At 43.7% G+C, this 19,540-nt stretch overlaps 2 protein-coding genes across 3 annotated transcripts in view; both read left to right on the forward strand.

The window, feature by feature from the left end:
- LOC123257281 (transcription factor stalky-like) overlaps positions 1–18,293 on the forward strand; it is a 40,595-nt gene extending 22,302 nt beyond the window's left edge. For both annotated transcript variants that reach the window (XM_044715802.1, XM_044715801.1), the window contains 3 exons: positions 5,759–5,966; positions 15,410–15,610; positions 16,174–18,293. The gene's annotated coding sequence lies outside the window, so the exon portion shown is untranslated. The remainder of the gene's footprint in view (positions 1–5,758; positions 5,967–15,409; positions 15,611–16,173) is intronic.
- LOC123257203 (putative uncharacterized protein DDB_G0291608) lies at positions 1,624–18,862 on the forward strand. Its single transcript, XM_044715281.1, has 5 exons — positions 1,624–1,907; positions 2,226–2,792; positions 10,923–11,237; positions 11,556–12,122; positions 18,595–18,862. Exons 1-5 carry the CDS (start codon positions 1,624–1,626, stop codon positions 18,860–18,862), a joined length of 2,001 nt encoding a protein of 666 aa, XP_044571216.1.
- Positions 18,863–19,540: the final 678 nt, after the last annotated feature.

A 19,540-nucleotide genomic window follows, 5' to 3' on the forward strand; every position in this document is an offset into this window, starting at 1 on the left:
GCCCCAGTTTCAGTCCCAGTGTCAGTTGGCCGGTCGAGGGCTAACGTGCCCACGCCCCTTGCCCATTCCCGGCCGGAGCAGCCGCCAGGAGCGCAAGATCGCTATCCTCCGGAGCCTGATTTTCCGCCCGTGCTAGAGCCGCACACGCGCGCAGCAGCCGCGCCGAGGAGCCAGCCAGTAGGCCAGCAGGCCAGCGAGCCGTAAGCTAGCAAGTACCGCCACAGTCAATTGTACTCAGCAGCCATAAGAACATTGTACGAAACAGCCAATTACGTAAAGGAAACAAATAATAATTAGAACAAACAACTACAAAAAAAAAAAAAAAAAAAAAAAAAAAAAAAAAGGTGTTTCTATTGACCTGAAATTGACCAAAAAATTGACCAAAATTGACCAAATATATATATGTAAAACCTACGAAACACGACTTAAAAAAAAGCGAGACTCTTGACGACATATATATACACATAAAACGACACATATAAAGGCACATAAAACGACATTAAAAAAAGGCATATATCACGACATATAAAAAAGGCAGATTAAATTACATATTAAACGACATATAAAAGGACATATAAAACGACATATAAAACGACACATATATATTTATATATATATACATATAATCTAATTCCCGCCCAGCACATACACATACATATATATTTGGCGCCAATTATTGCGCACCTGTGTGTGTGCCTTAACCGTTTATTCTGCAGCAACGGCATCATCACCAATTTTGGCGGCCAAGTACAGCCACGGCAAAGCATTTTGCACAAAATTAGTCAATTTTTGGCAATTTTGGCGCAATTGGAAGCGTCGCACAAAAGGAGAAGCAGGAGAACCGCTATTCTATTGGGCATTTAAACGGCAGCCTATCCGGAGAGAGGTCCCATTCCTGAGCTAAGAAAGGCGGAGCGAGGAAAACGAAAGATGGCAAAGAGAGGCTTAAATAAGGGTGAGTCAAAGATCATATCATTATGTAGTACTCCCCTCACAACTTCTCTCAGCTCTCTTAATAATGATGCTCTTACTAAAGAGAAAATTGCCAAAGAGAGCAACACTAAAGAGAGCTCTAATAGAAAGAGCACTACTAAAGAGAAGAGTAGGCTCCGCCTCTGTTCTTCCTCCTCCCCTTCTTCCGTCTCTCCCAATTCTAACGGATCTGATGCGCCTCCAATGCGTACTCTCAGAAGCTCTCTTAACAATCCTAAACGCAAGCATAGAAACACTTATGATTCGGTCACTATTAACGACACCAATTCTAATGCTACCTCGCGGCCGTCCTCTAGTAGTGACTCGGCACTCTCTCCCTATTCTAAAATGAAAAAGGTAGAGAAACGGAGAAAGAAAATCCTCATGGCTCTAATTAGATCGCGGGTTGAAAGGGCTAATGCAAAGAGATTACTCTCTGCCTCTGCTGCCCGTTTGATGAGCGACCCCAAGCGTCCCGTCCCTAATGATCCGGGACCAGCCAAGTCTCCTCTTCAACCCGGACCTTCTACTACTGCTCCTTTTATTTCTACTGAAGGGGTCCCCCCTCCCCCCTCTGCTAATATTCAAGCGCCTGTCTTCAAGTGCAATTTCGCACAAAGCTACAACAGGGATAGAAAGTTGAATCTGGAAATGCAGCAGCTACAGCAACTTCAACAACAGCATCAACACCAGCAACCGCAGCTACAACAACAAACACCTAGTGTAGCCAATAATACCATTGTTGACGACCCGATGACTGGTGTTGATGGCCCCGTTGGCAATATAGATGGCGCCAATGTCAATCCCATCTCTGTGCCAACTCTCAACGCCACTCCTACTGTACCGTCACCCTCCTCTGCTGTAGCCCGTCCTGTTGCCCCCGCCGTTTCCTTGGCCCTGGTTCCTTCCTCTACTTCGACCAATTCTACCAGCCAGTTAGCCCAATGCTACAAATGCCAAGGCTTTGGGCATTTCAAGTGGCAATGCAAGAACAACTTTTCTTGTATGAAATGCGCCGGCCCACACCCAACTCATGTTTGTAGAGGAAAGAGAATAGTCCCCGCCAAGTGCATCAACTGCAATGGGCCTCACATTAGCAGCTATAGAGGATGCCCCAAATACATGGAAATTAGGCAGCAGCTATTTGGGAGTCAGCCTTCCCACTCAGATGGCTCTTCTAGACGCTATCAGGGCAGATCTCAGAGGATTAGCAGTTCTCAGGCTTCTAATGCTAACTCAAGATCAACTCCTAGGACTAATGTTAGGCAGCAAAGTAAACAGCACCAGCGCCAGCAACGTCATCAATGGCAACACCAGCACCAGCATCATCAGCGTCAGTACAGACGTCAGCCAGGGCGACAGCAGCCCCCACAGAGGACAGGTAGCCTCAACTATTGGCAGCCACTGCAGACTTATGACAGGAACTCTAATGGCCAGGCCAACTCTAGAAGTAGTCAGAATCCCAGCCAGCAGCAACAGGAACAGCCTCAAAATAGGATTGTCAGGAATCCCTTTAGAAGAAATCAACCTAACAACTCCAATGCCTTTGGCTTAGCTAGCCGACCAAAAAACCCCGCTGAGGCTCACTTGTCCCGATTCCAGGCTAAACTTAGGGCCGAGCGAACCGGAAACTTGGCTTACGCTCGTCAGCAGCGCTCTCCTACTCAGGTCACTCCTAATGCTAATCGTGGCCAGAGCCAGAGCCTTAGCCAGCAGAAGGGCAATTATGTGGAAGTCCAAAACAGCCAGGTGAACAAAATTCAGCAGAATTATGCCCAGCTCCTGAAGCTGCACATTAGGACTCAGGCCAGACTAGATAAGTTAGAGAACTTATTTAATAAACTCTTTAATAAGCTGCTAACCTCTGCGGGCATTGCTACGGCTAGGGAAGCTTCGCCTGACGCCCCCCTTGGGAAACGCGTCAAGAGGACTCGCTCTCATGCAAAGGATCATAGCGACTCTATGATTGCAGCAGGATTCTTTTCTGGCTCCATCAATGATTCAATAACGGAGGCGCTATTTGCTGATGGCCCACTTTATGTTTAATCTGCAGCTTGCCCAAATTGCTATCCCCTCACTTAAGGCTGTTTTTGAAGGGGCTCTGGATACGCTACTCCCTAGTTGGCAGCCAGCTGCATTTATCCTTTTTCTTATTGGGCCGTATTTACTCCAAATATTACTAATCCTCCCGAAGTCCAACTCCTCCATTGTCCTCACTAATAACAGATATGCTTCCTTCCGAGCGACTTTTGGACGAATTTGGTGATCCCGATTTTCACTTGGTATGGTTGAAAACGTATGGGACACTATTTTCCACTGTGGACGTCCTCCAACACCTTTAGGATGATGCTGTGGACCAGAAAATGCCAATTGTTGAATTTTTGCCACGCCCCCTTAGCGCCACCATGGGCGTTTGTATTGGTCACATATGAAAAATCTCATGTGTTGGCCACTACTTCTTGGGTATGGCAAAAATTTTATGGAGCGCTGTTTTCCACCTCGGATGCTATTCAACACCTTCAGGAGGACCTTAAGGACTAGCCAACACCAATTATTGAATTTTTGCCACGCCCCCTTAGCGCCACCATGGGCGTATGTATTGGGCACATATGAAAAATCTCATGTGTTGCCCACTACTTCTTGGGTATGGCAAAAATTTTATGGAGCGCTGTTTTCCACCTCGGATACTATTCAACACCTTCAGGAGGACCTTAAGGACTAGCCAACACCAATTATGGAATTTTTGCCACGCCCCCTTAGCGCCACCATGGGCGTATGTATTGGTCACATATGAAAAATCTCATGTGTTGACCACTACTTCTTGGGTATGGCAAAAATTTTATGGAGCGCAGTTTTCCACCTCGGATGCTATTCAACACCTTCAGGAGGACCTTAAGGACTAGCCAACACCAATTATTGAATTTTTGCCACGCCCCCTTAGCGCCACCATGGGCGTACGTATTGGGCACATATGAAAAATCTCATGTGTTGACCACTACTTCTTGGGTATGGCAAAAATTTTATGGAGCGCTGTCTTCCACCTCGGATGCTATTCAACACCTTCAGGAGGTCCCTAAGGACCGGGAAACACCAACTCCGGAATTTTAGCCACGCCCCCTGAACGCCACCATGGGCGCACGCTTCGACCTCTTGTGAAAAATTTCACCTGACGGTCGAAATTTTGAAGGAACGCTGCCATTCAATCTGGAGGTCATTTAATACCAGCAGGATGTCACTTAGGACTGGATTGGACTAATTTCAGAATTTTAGCCACGCCCTCCTAGCGCCACCATGGGCGTATGTAATGGCCACACGTGAAAATTCACACTTGATGGTCATTTCCACTGGGTATGGCTGGAATGTTACGGGGCTCTATCATGCGTCCAGGATGACTACCATCGCCTGCAGGATGAACCTAAGGACCGGGAAACACCAACTCCGGAATTTTAGCCACGCCCCCTGAACGCCACCATGGGCGTTCGTTTTGACCTCTTGTGAAAAAATTTCACCTGTTGGACGAAATTTTTAAGGAGCACTGCTATTCACCCTGGATGACATCCAACACCAGCAGGATGATGCTTAGGACTGGATTGGACCAAATGCCGAATTTTGCCACGCCCCCTGCCTGCCATTATGGGCGATTGCATCAGGCTATTTATGGAATTTTTTTTCCATTTTATAGCCACTTCTGTGGGGCTCATCAGAAATCCTTTCCAGTCCCCCTCTGCTGACCTAATGCCACCCGTATCTCCTGTGATGATGCCATGGTCCTTTTTAAGGACTCACAAAAATTCTTTTGCCTGCCACTATACAGCCCATTTTGGGCTGCTCATTGAACAAACTGTGATATTGTGTATACACACATCCTTGACGACACCTAACATGGACGACAAGGCTAACTAATTCTAAGGATCTAAGGACTGACGAAGGTATTTACACTCTGGATGCCCCCTATTGGGGCAATTTTATATGATAATTTATTTCCTGACGACATCTCCAGCCATGGTGGATGCCCCCTAGTGGGTCATTATAATTATAATATTAATTTAGGGAAAATTATTCCCCCACCAAATGTTACATTTGTCGCCAGATCCTGGCGGCACTATCGTCTCGATTTTTGTCAACCTTGTCAGTTCTAGCCAATGTCTTTCCGTTAATTCAAAGGACTCATAATCACACACATAAGCAATTTCACACAATGAGCCTGAAATTATCCATGTCCAAGGAACCAGTAAATCTCAAGTCAATGAAATTTTTCTAATATTTTCTTTATTTAAATAACTGCCAATTGCCTAAAAATATCATCATATTTAAAATGCAAATATTCACATATATATTGAGCCAAAAAATTGTCCAAAATCTAACAAGCATGATAATTAAACCCTCTGAGTCAGTGAAATATTCCATTCATGTTAATAATTTGCCAATTGCCAAGTAAACAAATTCTCATTTGAATTTATTCTAAATAACTGGTAAAAACTGCTATATATTTATGTACATATGCACGTTCCGATTCCATTGTTCCCATAGCAAGTAAATGTTCGTACTTTATTTTATTCTGCCATGTATGATCAGTCTCTGTTTGTTGATGCGAGCGAACGCAACCATTTTTTCCACGTGCTTTCTATGTGTTAAATTAATGCCGATTGATGGCCAAAATCGTAAAACTTTTAATGTGAAATATTGGCCAACAGCCAAGGGCTGAAAACTAAAAGAAAAAATTGAATATTTGTGCAATTTCCCCAGTTAAAAACATATATCTAAAGTGCAATATTTTCTTTTCTAGGGGAATGAGAAGTAACCATAAACATCGGCTGTGCAATTTTATTATATTTATTTTATTTTATTTTATTCTGTGTCAAAGTGCAATTTTGGGATTTAATTTTGCCAATTAAATCCCACAATATATGTATGTCACACATACATACACATGCTGCTATTTATTTCCCCAATTAAAAACGTGATGGCCGGCTTAAGAGAGGATTTAAAGATCGGTGAGTTTAAGAACAAAACCTTTTTTACTCACACATATTGATTTAACGCATTGCATCAATGGGTTTTAAGGGAGGGAAATTGAAACACTGGGAAATACATACACACATAATTACCCAAGTCACAAACCATTAAGTATTCACATACTTGGGACTTTGTTGCTAGCATACACATGTTGCTGCCAAAGTTACGCACATATATGTTGCTGCAACAAAACTATTTCCCCTTCCCCCCCCCCTGCCCTCAATTGCACACACTAAATATTATAAATTGCACACTATTTTACTAATTGCACGCCATTACCTAATATTGCACAATTATTAACACACACTAAACGAATCAACTGAGTCTAATATTTTATGATAACAAAAGGGAAATTAATTCAACATTGAAACACCTACTAATTATTAACATGCCCCGAAGCGATTTTTTATTCATTATTTTCCTCATTTTGTTATCATTCACTAATCAATAAAACATCTGACACATTTTTATGAATTTATGACCCGACTCTTTTTGTTTTATGAACCGATGAACGAACTCTTAAAACAACTTTTCCCAGCTCTCGTCTTGGCAAACCCAAGCTGGTGAACTTGACCAATATTATCCTGCCTTGGCCTGGCAAGCCATGGCAATTGAATTTTGATCCTGCAGTTTTTGAATATTATTGAAGAATACTAAATATTTTCTTGAATTCCAGATGTCCCTGCTTTCGGCCTGGCAAGCCGAAGCAAACAATTTATTTTGATCCTTTGGTGGTGGTTTTCTAGATTTATCCTGTTTAATAGTCTCTCTGCCTCTTGGTCTGGCAAACCAAAGCAGATGAGCTGTTCTTGTGAACGATAATGGATGAATTTGGCCAACGCTTGTGCTTGGCCAAAATCTGAATCTCAATATTTTTTGCTTATTGGGTCTGGCAAACCATAGCAAATTTATTCCTTTATCCTTAAGATTTTTCTAGAATAACCCAGTGCAATAATTTTCTGTTTACGGCCTGGCAAACCTAAACAGTTGATAGGATCCTGCAAAGTACAACTATTGAATTTGGCCAATATTTATTGGTCAAATTTGGAATCCTGAATTTATTTTTGTTTTTCTCCGGTCTGGCAAACCGAAATAATTTATTTATCGTGTGATGATTTTCCTGCTTTCTGGTCTGGCAAACCAAAAGCAGCTGTGCGAATTCTGCAGTAGCGTTATTTACACTAATTCCGATCAATGAAATGTCAAGTTTGAGTTCCAAGAAAATCTGCCAACCCCTTTATTCAGATTGCAGTATGAAACGAATCCTGGATATCCTTGCCTATGGACTGGCACTCCTAGGCAACAAGCCAGATGCTGCATTCTGTTATTTCACGCTTTTGGCCAACTAGTTTGGCCAAATCAGAATTCTTGCCGCCGCCTGTTCCTGCCCGAGATGGCCCTTTTTGGGCAAAACAAGATGAAAGAAGGAAGTCCTGTTGACAGTCAATCCTGGCTGTCTCCCGTCAACGAGCCAGTCCCAGCCGCAAGTATGCGGCCAAGTCTGGCCAAAAAATCATGGCCCAACGCAAATGAAGGATGTCCTGTTGACAGTCAATCCTGGCTGTCTCCCGTCAACGAGCCAGTCCCAGCCGCAAGTAGCGGCCAAGTCTGGCCAAAAAATCACGGCCCAATGCAAATGAAGGATGTCCTCTTGGCAGTCAATCCTGGCTGTCACCCGCCAATGAGCCAGTCTTAGCCGCAAGTAGCGGCTAATTCTGGCCATAAATCATGGCCTAATGCAAATGAAGGATGTCCTATTGGCAGTCAATCCTGGCTGTCACCTGCAAGTAGCGGCCATGTCCGGCCAAAAATCATGGCCCAATGCAAATGAAGGACGTCCTATTGGCAGTCAATCCTGGCTGTCTACCGCAAGCAGCGGCCAAGTCCGGGCCATAATTTGGGCCCAATGCAAATGAAGGATGTCCTGAGGGCGACCAATCCTGGCCGCCCATTACCAATGAGCCCGACTCAGCCCCCAATTGTGGCCATGTCGGGCCATCCAGGCGTCCTCCATCCTCTGATGTCTCGGCCTTGAGGGCATCCACCGATCAGGATGCTGAAGATGTTTTGCACTCGCCCTGGATTGGAGATGACCCCCCCCCTGCATGGATGAGGATGGCCTATTTGAAGGGCCCAACGCTGGACATCCTTCTCAATGGACTTTAAATAATTATTTTCATCTTGTTTGTCTTGCTAAAAGTCCTCCTCCAAATTCTTTTCTTGACCAATCTTTGTTTTTTATTTGTGTTCTCATCTCGTAAGAATCACACTGTTTTGTGATTCTTTTAATGTTAGACTTGACTCAAATCTTTTTTTTTTTTATTATTTTTGTTAATTTATGTTGTTTTTAGTTTCTTGTTTTCATTATAAGATTCATGTAAATCAACTTGACAATAATAATTAACGTAGTTCTTGTTAGGCTAATTGTCCTTGTCGGCCTGCTACAGCGGCAGCCACGGTGCAAAAATGTTGCTCAACAGAGTAATGGGACACCGTGGACTGCCGCGACAGCTGGCCGCCTTGGACCCAATTTGGAGGAGGCAGGGCATTAGGGACAACTAAATGTTAGGCTAACGAAGGGCATTTCTCTGCTGTCCTGTCATTGCGGAACGTACGCTAAGGAGTGTGCAGCTAATTGTGTTGTGACGTTTCGCAATGACAGGACCACTAGTTTAATGAATTTGCTAGAAATGTTTTACCCCGCTTTTTTTTACGTCTTCTTAGTGTTGTGACTCTATTTTTTTTTGCCCATGGTAAATTTTTTTTTTATAGAGCACAAAATGGACGAGCGGTGGTGCCAAATTACGAAGCGGAGAAGTGTCCTGTCTAGATGCATTAGTTAAGTTATGATAAGTATGCACTTGACAAATCCATGTTTCCATGTTTCCGTATCCTCAGGCCCGGTTGCTGCGTAGATATATACGGGCTGGTTAACCCATCTGTGAGTGAGTGTTCCTGGCAACTGCTTAAAAAAGACGACCTTAGGGATAATGTTTATATTTAAATTAGGGATAATATTTATATTTAAGTTGTTGAGCTTCTTGATTTTCCACTTTTCTATTTTGTCCAAATTGTCTGTTTCACATTCTTGACAAGGAAAATCCATTCACATTTATAACTATTCATCCCTCTGACCAACCCTAATTTTGCTCAGTGTAGCGTTTTCTGACCAATCTTGGTCCTCTTTACTCTCTCTCTTCAAGAGAGAGTCTCAGTCAGATCGTCGTGTTGTGTAGTTGGTCGAGTGCGGACGTGCCTTGCGCCCCACTCTCAGTCAGATTGACAGTCTCAGTCAGATCGTCGTGTTGATCAGTTGGTCGAGTGCGGACGTGCCTGCGCCCACTCTCAGTGTCAGCCCCAGTGTCAGTGTCAGTTTCAGTCCCAGTGTCAGTTGGCCGGTCGAGGGCCAGTGCCCACGCCCCTTGCCCATTCCCGGCCGGAGCAGCCGCCAGGAGCGCAAGATCACTAGCCTCCAGAGCCTGATTTTCCGCCCGTGCTAGAGCCGCACACGCGCGCAGCAGCCGCGCCGAGGAGCCAGCCAGTAGGCCAGCAGGCCAGCGAGCCGTAAGCTAGCAAGTACCGCCACAGCCAATTGTACACAGCAGCCATAAGAACATTGTACGAAACAGCCAATTACGTAAAGGAAACAAATAATAATTAAAACAATCAACAACAAAATAAAAAAAAAAAGAGGTGTTTCTATTGACCTGAAATTGACCAAAAAACTGACCTAAATTGACCAAATATATACATGTAAAACCTACGAAACACGACATAAAAAAAAGCGAGACTCCTGACGACATATATATACACATAAAACGACACAAAAAAAAGGCACATTAAAAGACATATAAAAAGGCATATTTCACGACATATAAAAGGCAGATTAAATTACATATTAAACGACATATAAAAGGACATATAAAACGACATATAAAACGACACATATATATTTATATATATATTATTTAATTCCCGCCCAGCACATACACATACATATATATTTGGCGCCAATTATTGCGCACCTGTGTGTGTGCCTCATAACCGTTTATTCTGCAGCAACGGCATCATCACCAATTTTGGCGGCCAAGTACAGTCACGGCAAAGCATATTGCACAAAATTAGTCAATTTTTGGCAATTTTGGCGCAATTGGAAGCGTCGCACAAAAGGAGGAGCAGGAGAACCGCTATTCTATTGGGCATTTAAACGGCAGCCTATCTGGAGAGAGGTCCATTCCTGAGCTAAGAAAGGCGGAGCGAAGAAAACGGAAGATGGCAAAGAGAGGCTTAAATAAGGGTGAGTCTAAGATCATATCATTATGTAGTACTCCCCTCACAACTTCTCTCAGCTCTCTTAATAATGATGCTCTTACTAAAGAGAAAATTGCCAAAGAGAGCAACACTAAAGAGAGCTCTAATAGAAAGAGCACTACTAAAGAGAAGAGTAGGCTCCGCCTCTGTTCTTCCTCCTCCCCTTCTTCCGTCTCTCCCAATTCTAACGGATCTGATGCGCCTCCAACTCGTACTCTCAGAAGCTCTCTTAACAATCCTAAACGCAAGCATAGAAACACTTATGATTCGGTCACTATTAACGACACCAATTCTAATGTTACCTCGCGGCCGTCCTCTGGTAGTGACTCGGCACTCTCTCCCTATTCTAAAATGAAAAAGATAGAGAAACGGAGAAAGAAAATCCTCATGGCCCTAATTAGATCGCGGGTTGAAAGGGCTAATGCAAAGAGATTACTCTCTGCCTCTGCTGCCCGTTTGATGAGCGACCCCAAGCGTCCCGTCCCTAATGATCCAGGACCAGCCAAGTCTCCTCTTCTACCCGGACCTTCTACTGCTGCTCCTTTTATTTCTACTGAAGGGGTCCCCCCTCCCCCCTCTGCTAATATTCAAGCGCCTGTCTTCAAGTGCAATTTCGCACAAAGCTACAACAGGGATAGAAAGTTGAATCTGGAAATGCAGCAGCTACAGCAACTTCAACAACAGCATCAACACCAGCAACCGCAGCTACAACAACAAACACCTAGTGTAGCCAATAATACCATTGTTGACGACCCGATGACTGGTGTTGATGGCCCCGTTGGCAATATAGATGGCGCCAATGTCAATCCCATCTCTGTGCCAACTCTCAACGCCACTCCTACTGTACCGTCACCCTCCTCTGCTGTAGCCCGTCCTGTTGCCCCCGCCGTTTCCTTGGCCATGGTTCCTTCCTCTACTTCGACCAATTCTACCAGCCAGTTAGCCCAATGCTACAAATGCCAAGGCTTTGGGCATTTCAAGTGGCAATGCAAGAACAACTTTTCTTGTATGAAATGCGCCGGCCCACATCCAACTCATGTTTGTAGAGGAAAGAGAATAGTCCCCGCCAAGTGCATCAACTGCAATGGGCCTCACATTAGCAGCTATAGAGGATGCCCCAAATACATGGAAATTAGGCAGCAGCTATTTGGGAGTCAGCCTTCCCATTCAGATGGCTCTTCTAGGCGCTTTCAGGGCAGATCTCAGAGGATTAGCAGTTCTCAGGCTTCTAATGCTAACTCAAGATCCACTCCTAGGACTAATGTTAGGCAGCAAAGTAAACAGCACCAGCGCCAGCAACGTCATCAATGGCAACACCAGCACCAGCAACATCAGCGTCAGCACAGACGTCAGCCAGGGCGACAACAGCCCCCACAGAGGACAGGCAGCCTCAACTATTGGCAGCCGCTGCAGACTTATGACAGGAACTCTAATGGCCAGGCCAACTCTAGAAGTAGTCAGAATCCCAGCCAGCAGCAACAGGAACAGCCTCAAAATAGGATTGTCAGGAATCCCTTTAGAAGAAGTCAACCTAACAACTCCAATGCCTATGGCTTAGCTAGCCGAGCAAAAAACCCTGCTGAGGCTCACTTGTCCCGATTCCAGGCTAAACTTAGGGCTGAGCGAACTGGAAACTTGGCTTACGTTCGTCAGCAGCGCTCTTCTACTCAGGTCACTCCTAATGCTAATCGTGGCCAGAGTCAGAGCCTCAGCCAGCAGAAGGGCAACTATGTGGAAGTCCAAAATAGCCAGGTGAACAAAATTCAGCAGAATTATGCGCAGCTCCTGAAGCTGCACATTAGGACTCAGGCCAGACTAGATAAGTTAGAAAACTTATTTAATAAACTCTTTAATAAGCTGCTAACCTCTGCGGGCATTGCTACGGCAAGGGAAGCTTCGCCTGACGTCCCCCTCGGGAATCGCGTCAAGAGGACTCGCTCTCATGCTAAGGATCATAGCGACTCTATGATTGCAGCAGGATTCTTCTCTGGCTCCATTAATGACTCAATAACGGAGGCGCTATTTGCTGATGGCCCACTTTATGTTTAATTTGCAGCTTGCCCAAATTTCTATCCCCTCACTTAAGGCTGTTTTTGAAGGGGCTCTGGATACGCTTCACCCTAGTTGGCAGCCAGCTGCATTTTATCCTTTTTCTTATTGGGCCGTATTTACTCCAAATATTACTAATCCTCCCGAAGTCCAACTCCTCTATTGTCCTCATTAATAACAGATTTGCTTCCTTCCGAGCGACTTTTGGACGAATTTGGTGATCCCGATTTTCACTTGGTATGGTTGAAAACGTATGGGACACTATTTTCCACTGTGGACGTCTTCCAACACCTTTAGGATGATGCTGTGGACCAGAAAATGCCAATTGTTGAATTTTTGCCACGCCCCCTTAGCGCCACCATGGGCGTATGTATTGGTCACATATGAAAAATCTCATGTGTTGACCACTACTTCTTGGGTATGGCAAAACTTTTATGGAGCGCTGTTTTCCACCTCGGATGCTATTCAACACCTTCAGGAGGACCTTAAGGACTAGCCAACACCAATTATGGAATTTTTGCCACGCCCCCTTAGCGCCACCATGGGCGTATGTATTGGTCACATATGAAAAATCTCATGTGTTGACCACCACTTCTTGGGTATGGAAAAAATTTTATGGAGCGCTGTTTTCCACCTCGGATGCTATTCAACACCATCAGGAGGTCCCTAAGGACCAGGATTCATCAACTCCTGAATTTTAGCCACGCCCCCTGAGCGCCACCATGGGCGTGTGTTTCGACCTCTTGTGAAAAATTTCACCTGATGGTCGAAATTTTGAAGGAGCACTGCCATTCAATTTAGATGTCATCCAATACCAGCAGGATGATGCTTAGGACTGGATTGGATCATTTGCAGAATTTTAGCCACGCCCTCCTAGCGCCACCATGGGCGTTTTTAATGGCCACACGTGAAAATTCACATGTGACGGTCATTTCCATTGGGTATGGCTGGATTGTTACGGGGCTCTATCCTGCGCCCAGGATGTCTACCATCGCTTTCAGGATGAAGCTAAGGACCTGGATACACCAACTCCGGAATTTTAGCCACGCCCCCTGAACGCCACCATGGGCGTATGTTTTGACCTCTTGTGAAAAAATTTCACCTGAGGGTCGAAATTTTGAAGGAGCACTGACATTCAATCTGGATGTCATCCAATACCAGCAGGATGATGCTTAGGACTGGATTGGACCATTTGCAGAATTTTAGCCACGCCCTCCTAGCGCCACCATGGGCGCATGTAATGGCCACACGTGAAATTTCACATGTGATGGTCATTTCCATTGGGTATGGCTGGATTGTTACGGGGCTCTATCCTGCGCCCAGGATGTCTACCATCGCTTTCAGGATGAAGCTAAGGACTGGGAAACACCAACTCCGGAATTTTAGCCACGCCCCCTGAGCGCCACCATGGGCGTACGTTTTGACCTCTTGTGAAAAATTTCACCTGTTGGTCGAAATTTTTAAGGAGCACTGCTATTCACCCTGGATGACATCCAATACCAGCAGGATGATGCTTAGGACTGGATTGGACCATTTGCAGAATTTTAGCCACGCCCTCCTAGCGCCACCATGGGCGTATGTAATGGCCACACGTGAAAATTCACACTTGATGGTCACTTCCACTGGGTATGGCTGGAATGTTACGGGGCTCTATCATGCGTCCAGGATGACTATCATCGCCTTCAGGATGAAGCTAAGGACCGGGAAACACCAACTCCGGAATTTTAGCCACGCCCCCTTAGCGCCACCATGGGCGTACGTTTTGACCTCTTGTGAAAAATTTCACCTGTTGGTCGAAATTTTTAAGGAGCACTGCTATTCACCCTGGATGACATCCAATACCAGCAGGATGATGCCTGGGACTGGATTGGACCTATTGCAGAATTTTGCCACGCCCCCTGCCTGCCACTATGGGCGGCTACACTTGGCTATTTATGGAATTTTTCCATTTTATAGCCACTTCTGTGGGGCTCATCTGAAATTCTTTCCAGTCTCCCTCTGCTGACCTGATGCCACCCGACTCTCCTGTGATGATGCCATGGTCCTTTTAAGGACTCACAAAAATTCTTTTGCCTGCCACTATACAGCCCATTTTGGGCTGCTCATTGAACAAACTGTGATATTGTGTATACATACATCCTTGACGACACCTAACATGGACGACAAGGCTAACTAACTCTAAGGATCTAAGGACTGACGAAGGTATTTACACTCTGGATGCCCCCTATTGGGGCAATTTTATACGATAATTTATTTCCTGACGACATCTCCTGCCATGGTGGATGCCCCCTAGTGGGTCATTATAATTATAATATTAATTTAGGGAAAATTATTCCCCCACCAAATGTTACATTTGTCGCCAGATCCTGGCGGCATTATCGTCTCGATTTTTTGTCAACCTTGTCAGATCCAGCCAATGTCTTTCCGTTAATTCAAAGGACTCATTATCACACACATAAGCAATCTCACACAATGAGCCTGAAATTATCCATGTCCAAGGAACCAGTAAATCTCAAGTCAGGGAGATTTCTCAAATATTCTCTTTATTTTAATAATTGCCAATTGCCTAATAAATATCGTTACATTTAAAATGCAAATATTCATATATATATTGAGCCATAAAAATTTTCCAAAATCTAATAAGTATGATAATAAAACCCTCTGAGTCAGGGAAATACTCCATTCATGTTAATAATTTGCCAATTGCCAAGTAAACAAATTCTTATTTGATTTATTTTAAATAATTGGAAAAAGTTGCTATATATGTACATATGCACGTTCTGATTCCATCGTTCCCATGCAAGTAAATGTTCGTACTTTATTTTATTCTGCCATGTATGATCAGTCTCCGTGTGTTGATGCGAGCGAACGCAACCATTTTTTCCACGTGCTTTCTATGTGTTAAATTAATGCCGATTTAAGGCCAAAATCGTTAAAATTTAATATGAAATATTGGCCAACAGCCAAGGGCTGATAAACTAAAAGAAAAATTGAATATTTGTGCAATTTCCCCATTTACAAACATACATCTAAAGTGCAATATTTCCGTTTTCTTTTCTAGGGGAAAGAGAAGAAACCATAAAACATCGGCTGTGCAATTTTATTATTTTAATCTATTTTATTTTGTGTCATAGTGCAATTTTCGGGATTTAATTTTGCCAATTAAATCCCGCAATACATTTATGTCACACATACATATGCATGCTATTTATTTCCCCAACTTAAAACGTGATGGCCAGCTTAAGAGAGGATTTAAAGATCGGTGAGTTTAAGAACAAACCTTTTTTACTCACACATATTGATTTAACGCATTGCATCAATGGGTTTTAAGGGAGAGAAATTGAAACACTGGGAAATACATACACACAGATTTACCCAAGTCACAAACCATAAAGTATTCACATACTTGGGACTTTTGTTGCTAGCATTCACATGTTGCTGCCAAAGTTATGCACATATATGTTGCTGCAACAAAACTATTTCCCCTTCCCCCCCTGCCCACAATTGCACACTCTAAATATTATAAATTGCACACTATTTTACTAATTGCACGCCATTACCTAATATTGCACAATTATTAACACACACTAAACGAATCAATTGAGTCTAATATTTAATGATAACAAAAGGGAAATTATTCAACATTGAAACACCTACTAATTATTAACATGCCCCGAAGCGATTTTTTTTTTTTTATTCATTATTTTCCTCATTTTGTTATCATTTACTAATCATAAAACATCTGACACATTTTTATGAATTTATGACCCGACTCTTTTTTATTTTATGAATTGATGAACGAACTCTTAAAACAACTTTACCCAGCTCTCGTCTTGGCAAACCCAAGCTGGTGAACTTGACCAATATTATTTAGCCTTGGCCTGGCAAGCCTTGGCAATTGAATTTTGATCCTGCAGATTTTGAATATTATTGAAGAATCCTAAATATTTTCTTGAATTCCAGATGTCCCTGCTCTCGGCCTGGCAAGCCGAAGCAAACAATTTTATTTTGATCCTTTTTTGTGGCTTTTCTAGATTTTTCTTGTTTAGTAGTCTCTCTGCCTCTTGGTCTGGCAAACCAAAGCAGATGAGCTGATCTTGTGAATGATAATGGATGAATTTGGCCAACGCTTGTGCTTGGCCAAAATCTGAATCTCAATATTTTTGCCTCGGTCTGGCAAACCATAGCAAATTTATTTCTTTATCCTTAAGATTTTTCTAGAATAACCCAGTGCAATAATTTTCTGTTTACGGCCTGGCAAACCTAAACAGCTGATAGGATCCTGCAAAGTACAACTTTTGAATTTGGCCAATATTTATTGGTCAAATTTGGAATTCTGAATTTATTTTTGTTTTTCTCCGGTCTGGCAAACCGAAATAATTTATTTTATTGTGTGATGATTTTCCTGCTTTCTGGTCTGGCAAACCAAAAGCAGTTGTGCAAATTCTGCAGTAGTGATATTTACACTAATTCTGGTCAATGAAATGTCAAGTTTGAGTTCCAAGAAAATCTGCCAACCCCTTTATTCAGATTGCAGTATGAAACGAATCCTGGATATCCTTGCCTATGGACTGGCACTCCTAGGCAACAAGCCAGATGCTGCATTCTGTTATTTCACGCTTTTGGCCAACTAGTTTGGCCAAATCAGAATTTTTGCCGTCGCCTGTTCCTGCCCGAGATGGCCCTTTTTGGGCAAAACAAGATGAAAGAAGGAAGTCCTGTTGACAGTCAATCCTGCTGTCGCCCGTCAACGAGCCAGTCCCAGCCGCAAGTATGCGGCCAAGTCTGGCCAAAAATTATGGCCCGATGCAAATGAAGGATGTCCTCTTGGCAGTCAATCCTGGCTGTCACCCGCAAGTATGCGGCCAAGCCTGGCCTCTTATCATGGCCCAATGCAAATGAAGGACGTCCTATTGGCAGTCAATCCTGGCTGTCTCCCGCAAGCAGCGGCCAAGTCCGGGCCATAATTTGGGCCCAATGCAAATGAAGGATGTCCTGAGGGCGACCAATCCTGGCCGCCCATTACCAATGAGCCCGACTCAGCCCCCAATTGTGGCCATGTCGGGCCATCCAGGCGTCCTCCATCCTCTGATGTCTTGGCCTGGAGGGCATCCACTGATCAGGATGCTGAAGATGTTTTGCACTCGCCCTGGATTGGAGATGACCCCCCCCTGCCTGGATGAGGATGGCCTATTTGAAGGGCCCAACGCTGGACATCCTTCTCAATGGACTTTAGATAATTATTTTCATCTTGTTTGTCTCGCTAAATGTCCTCCTCCAAATTCTTATCTTGACCAATCTTGTTTTTATTTGTGTTCTCATCTCGTAAGAATCACACTGTTTTGTGATTCTTTTAATGTTAGACTTGACTCAAATCTTTTTGTTTTTTATTATTTTTGTTAATTTATGTTGTTTTTTAGTTTCTTGTTTTTCATTATAAGATTCATGTAAATCAACTTGACAATAATAATTAACGTAGTTCTTGTTAGGCTAATTGTCCTTGTCGGCCTGCTACAGCGGCAGCCACGGTGCAAAAATGTTGCTCAACAGAGTAATGGGACACCGTGGTCTGCCGCGCCAGCCGGCCGACTTGGACCCAATTTGGAGGAGGTAGGGCAATAGGGACAACTAAATATTAGGCTAATGAAGGGCACTTCTCTGCTGTCCTGCCATTGCGGAACGTACGCTAAGGAGTGTGCAGCTAATTGTGTTGTGACGTTTCGCAATGGCAGGACCACTAGTTTAATGAATTTGCTAGAAATGTATTGCCCCGCTTTTAACGTCTTCTTAGTGTTGTGACTCTATTTTTTTTTGCCCATGTTAAATTTTTTTTTTATAGAGCACAAAATGGACAAGCGGTGGCGCCAATTTACGAAGTGGAGAAGTGTCCTGTCTAGATGCATTAGTTAAGTTATCATAAGTATGCACTTGACAAATCCATGTTTCCATGTTTCCGTATCCTCAGGCCCGGTTGCTGCGTAGATATATACGGGCTGGTTAACCCATCTGTGAGTGAGTGTTCCTGGCAACTGCTTAAAAAAGACGACCTTAGGGATAATGTTTATATTTAAATTGTTGAGTTTCTTGATTTTCCACTTTTTATTTTGTCCAAATTGTCCGTTTCACATTCTTGACAAGGAAAATCCATCCCCATTCATAACTATTCATCCCTCTGACCAACCCCAATTTTGCTCAGTGTAGCGCTTTTCTGACCAATCTTGGTCCTCTTTACTCTCTCTCTTCAAGAGAGAGTCTCACCAACACAGTCGTGTTGTGTAGTTGGTCGAGTGCGGACGTGCCTTGCGCCCCACTCTCAGTCTCAGTCAGTCAGTCAGATCGTCGTGTTGATCAGTTGGTCGAGTGCGGACGTGCCTGCGCCCACTCTCAGTCTCAGTCAGTCAGTCAGATCGTCGTGTTGATCAGTTGGTCGAGTGCGGACGTGCCTGCGCCCACTCTCAGTGTCAGCCTTAGTGTCAGTTTCAGTCCCAGTGTCAGTTGGCCGGTCGAGGGCTAACGTGCCCACGCACCTTGCCCATTCCCGGCCGGAGCAGCCGCCAGGAGCGCAAGATCACTAGCCTCCAGAGCCTGATTTTCCGCCCGTGCTAGAGCCGCACACGCGCGCAGCAGCCGCGCCGAGGAGCCAGCCAGTAGGCCAGCAGGCCAGCGAGCCGTAAGCTAGCAAGTACCGCCACAGTCAATTGTACACAGCAGCCATAAGAACATTGTACGAAACAGCCAATTACGCAAAGGAAACAAATAATAATTAAAACAAACTACAACAAAAAAAAAAAAAAAAAAAAAAAAAAAAAAAAGGTGTTTCTATTGACCTGAAATTGACCAAAAAATTGACCAAAATTGACCAAATATATATATGTAAAACCTACGAAACACGACTTAAAAAAAAGCGAGACTCTTGACGACATATATATACACATAAAACGACACATATAAAGGCACATAAAACGACATTAAAAAAAGGCATATATCACGACATATAAAAAAGGCAGATTAAATTACATATTAAACGACATATAAAAGGACATATAAAACGACATATAAAACGACACATATATATTTATATATATATACATATAATCTAATTCCCGCCCAGCACATACACATACATACACTGCCGCTCAACTGAATAGGTTTGACTTCTTTTTTAGACTTAGAACATAATATCTTCATAACG

The sequence above is a fragment of the Drosophila ananassae genome, chromosome 3L (assembly GCF_017639315.1).
Source record: "Drosophila ananassae strain 14024-0371.13 chromosome 3L, ASM1763931v2, whole genome shotgun sequence".
NCBI classification, from domain to species: Eukaryota; Metazoa; Arthropoda; class Insecta; order Diptera; family Drosophilidae; genus Drosophila; species Drosophila ananassae.

Bases quoted from the DNA above. Each gene is read 5' to 3' on its own strand.
- LOC123257203 (XM_044715281.1), top strand. From the start codon at position 1,624: ATGCAGCAGCTACAGCAACTTCAACAACAGCATCAACACCAGCAACCG. The intron at 11,238-11,555 runs GTTAGCCCAATG...ATCCACTCCTAG, and splicing joins TCGACCAATTCTACCAGCCA to GACTAATGTTAGGCAGCAAA. The intron at 12,123-18,594 runs GTTAGAAAACTT...TCTCTCTTCAAG, and splicing joins ACTCAGGCCAGACTAGATAA to AGAGAGTCTCACCAACACAG.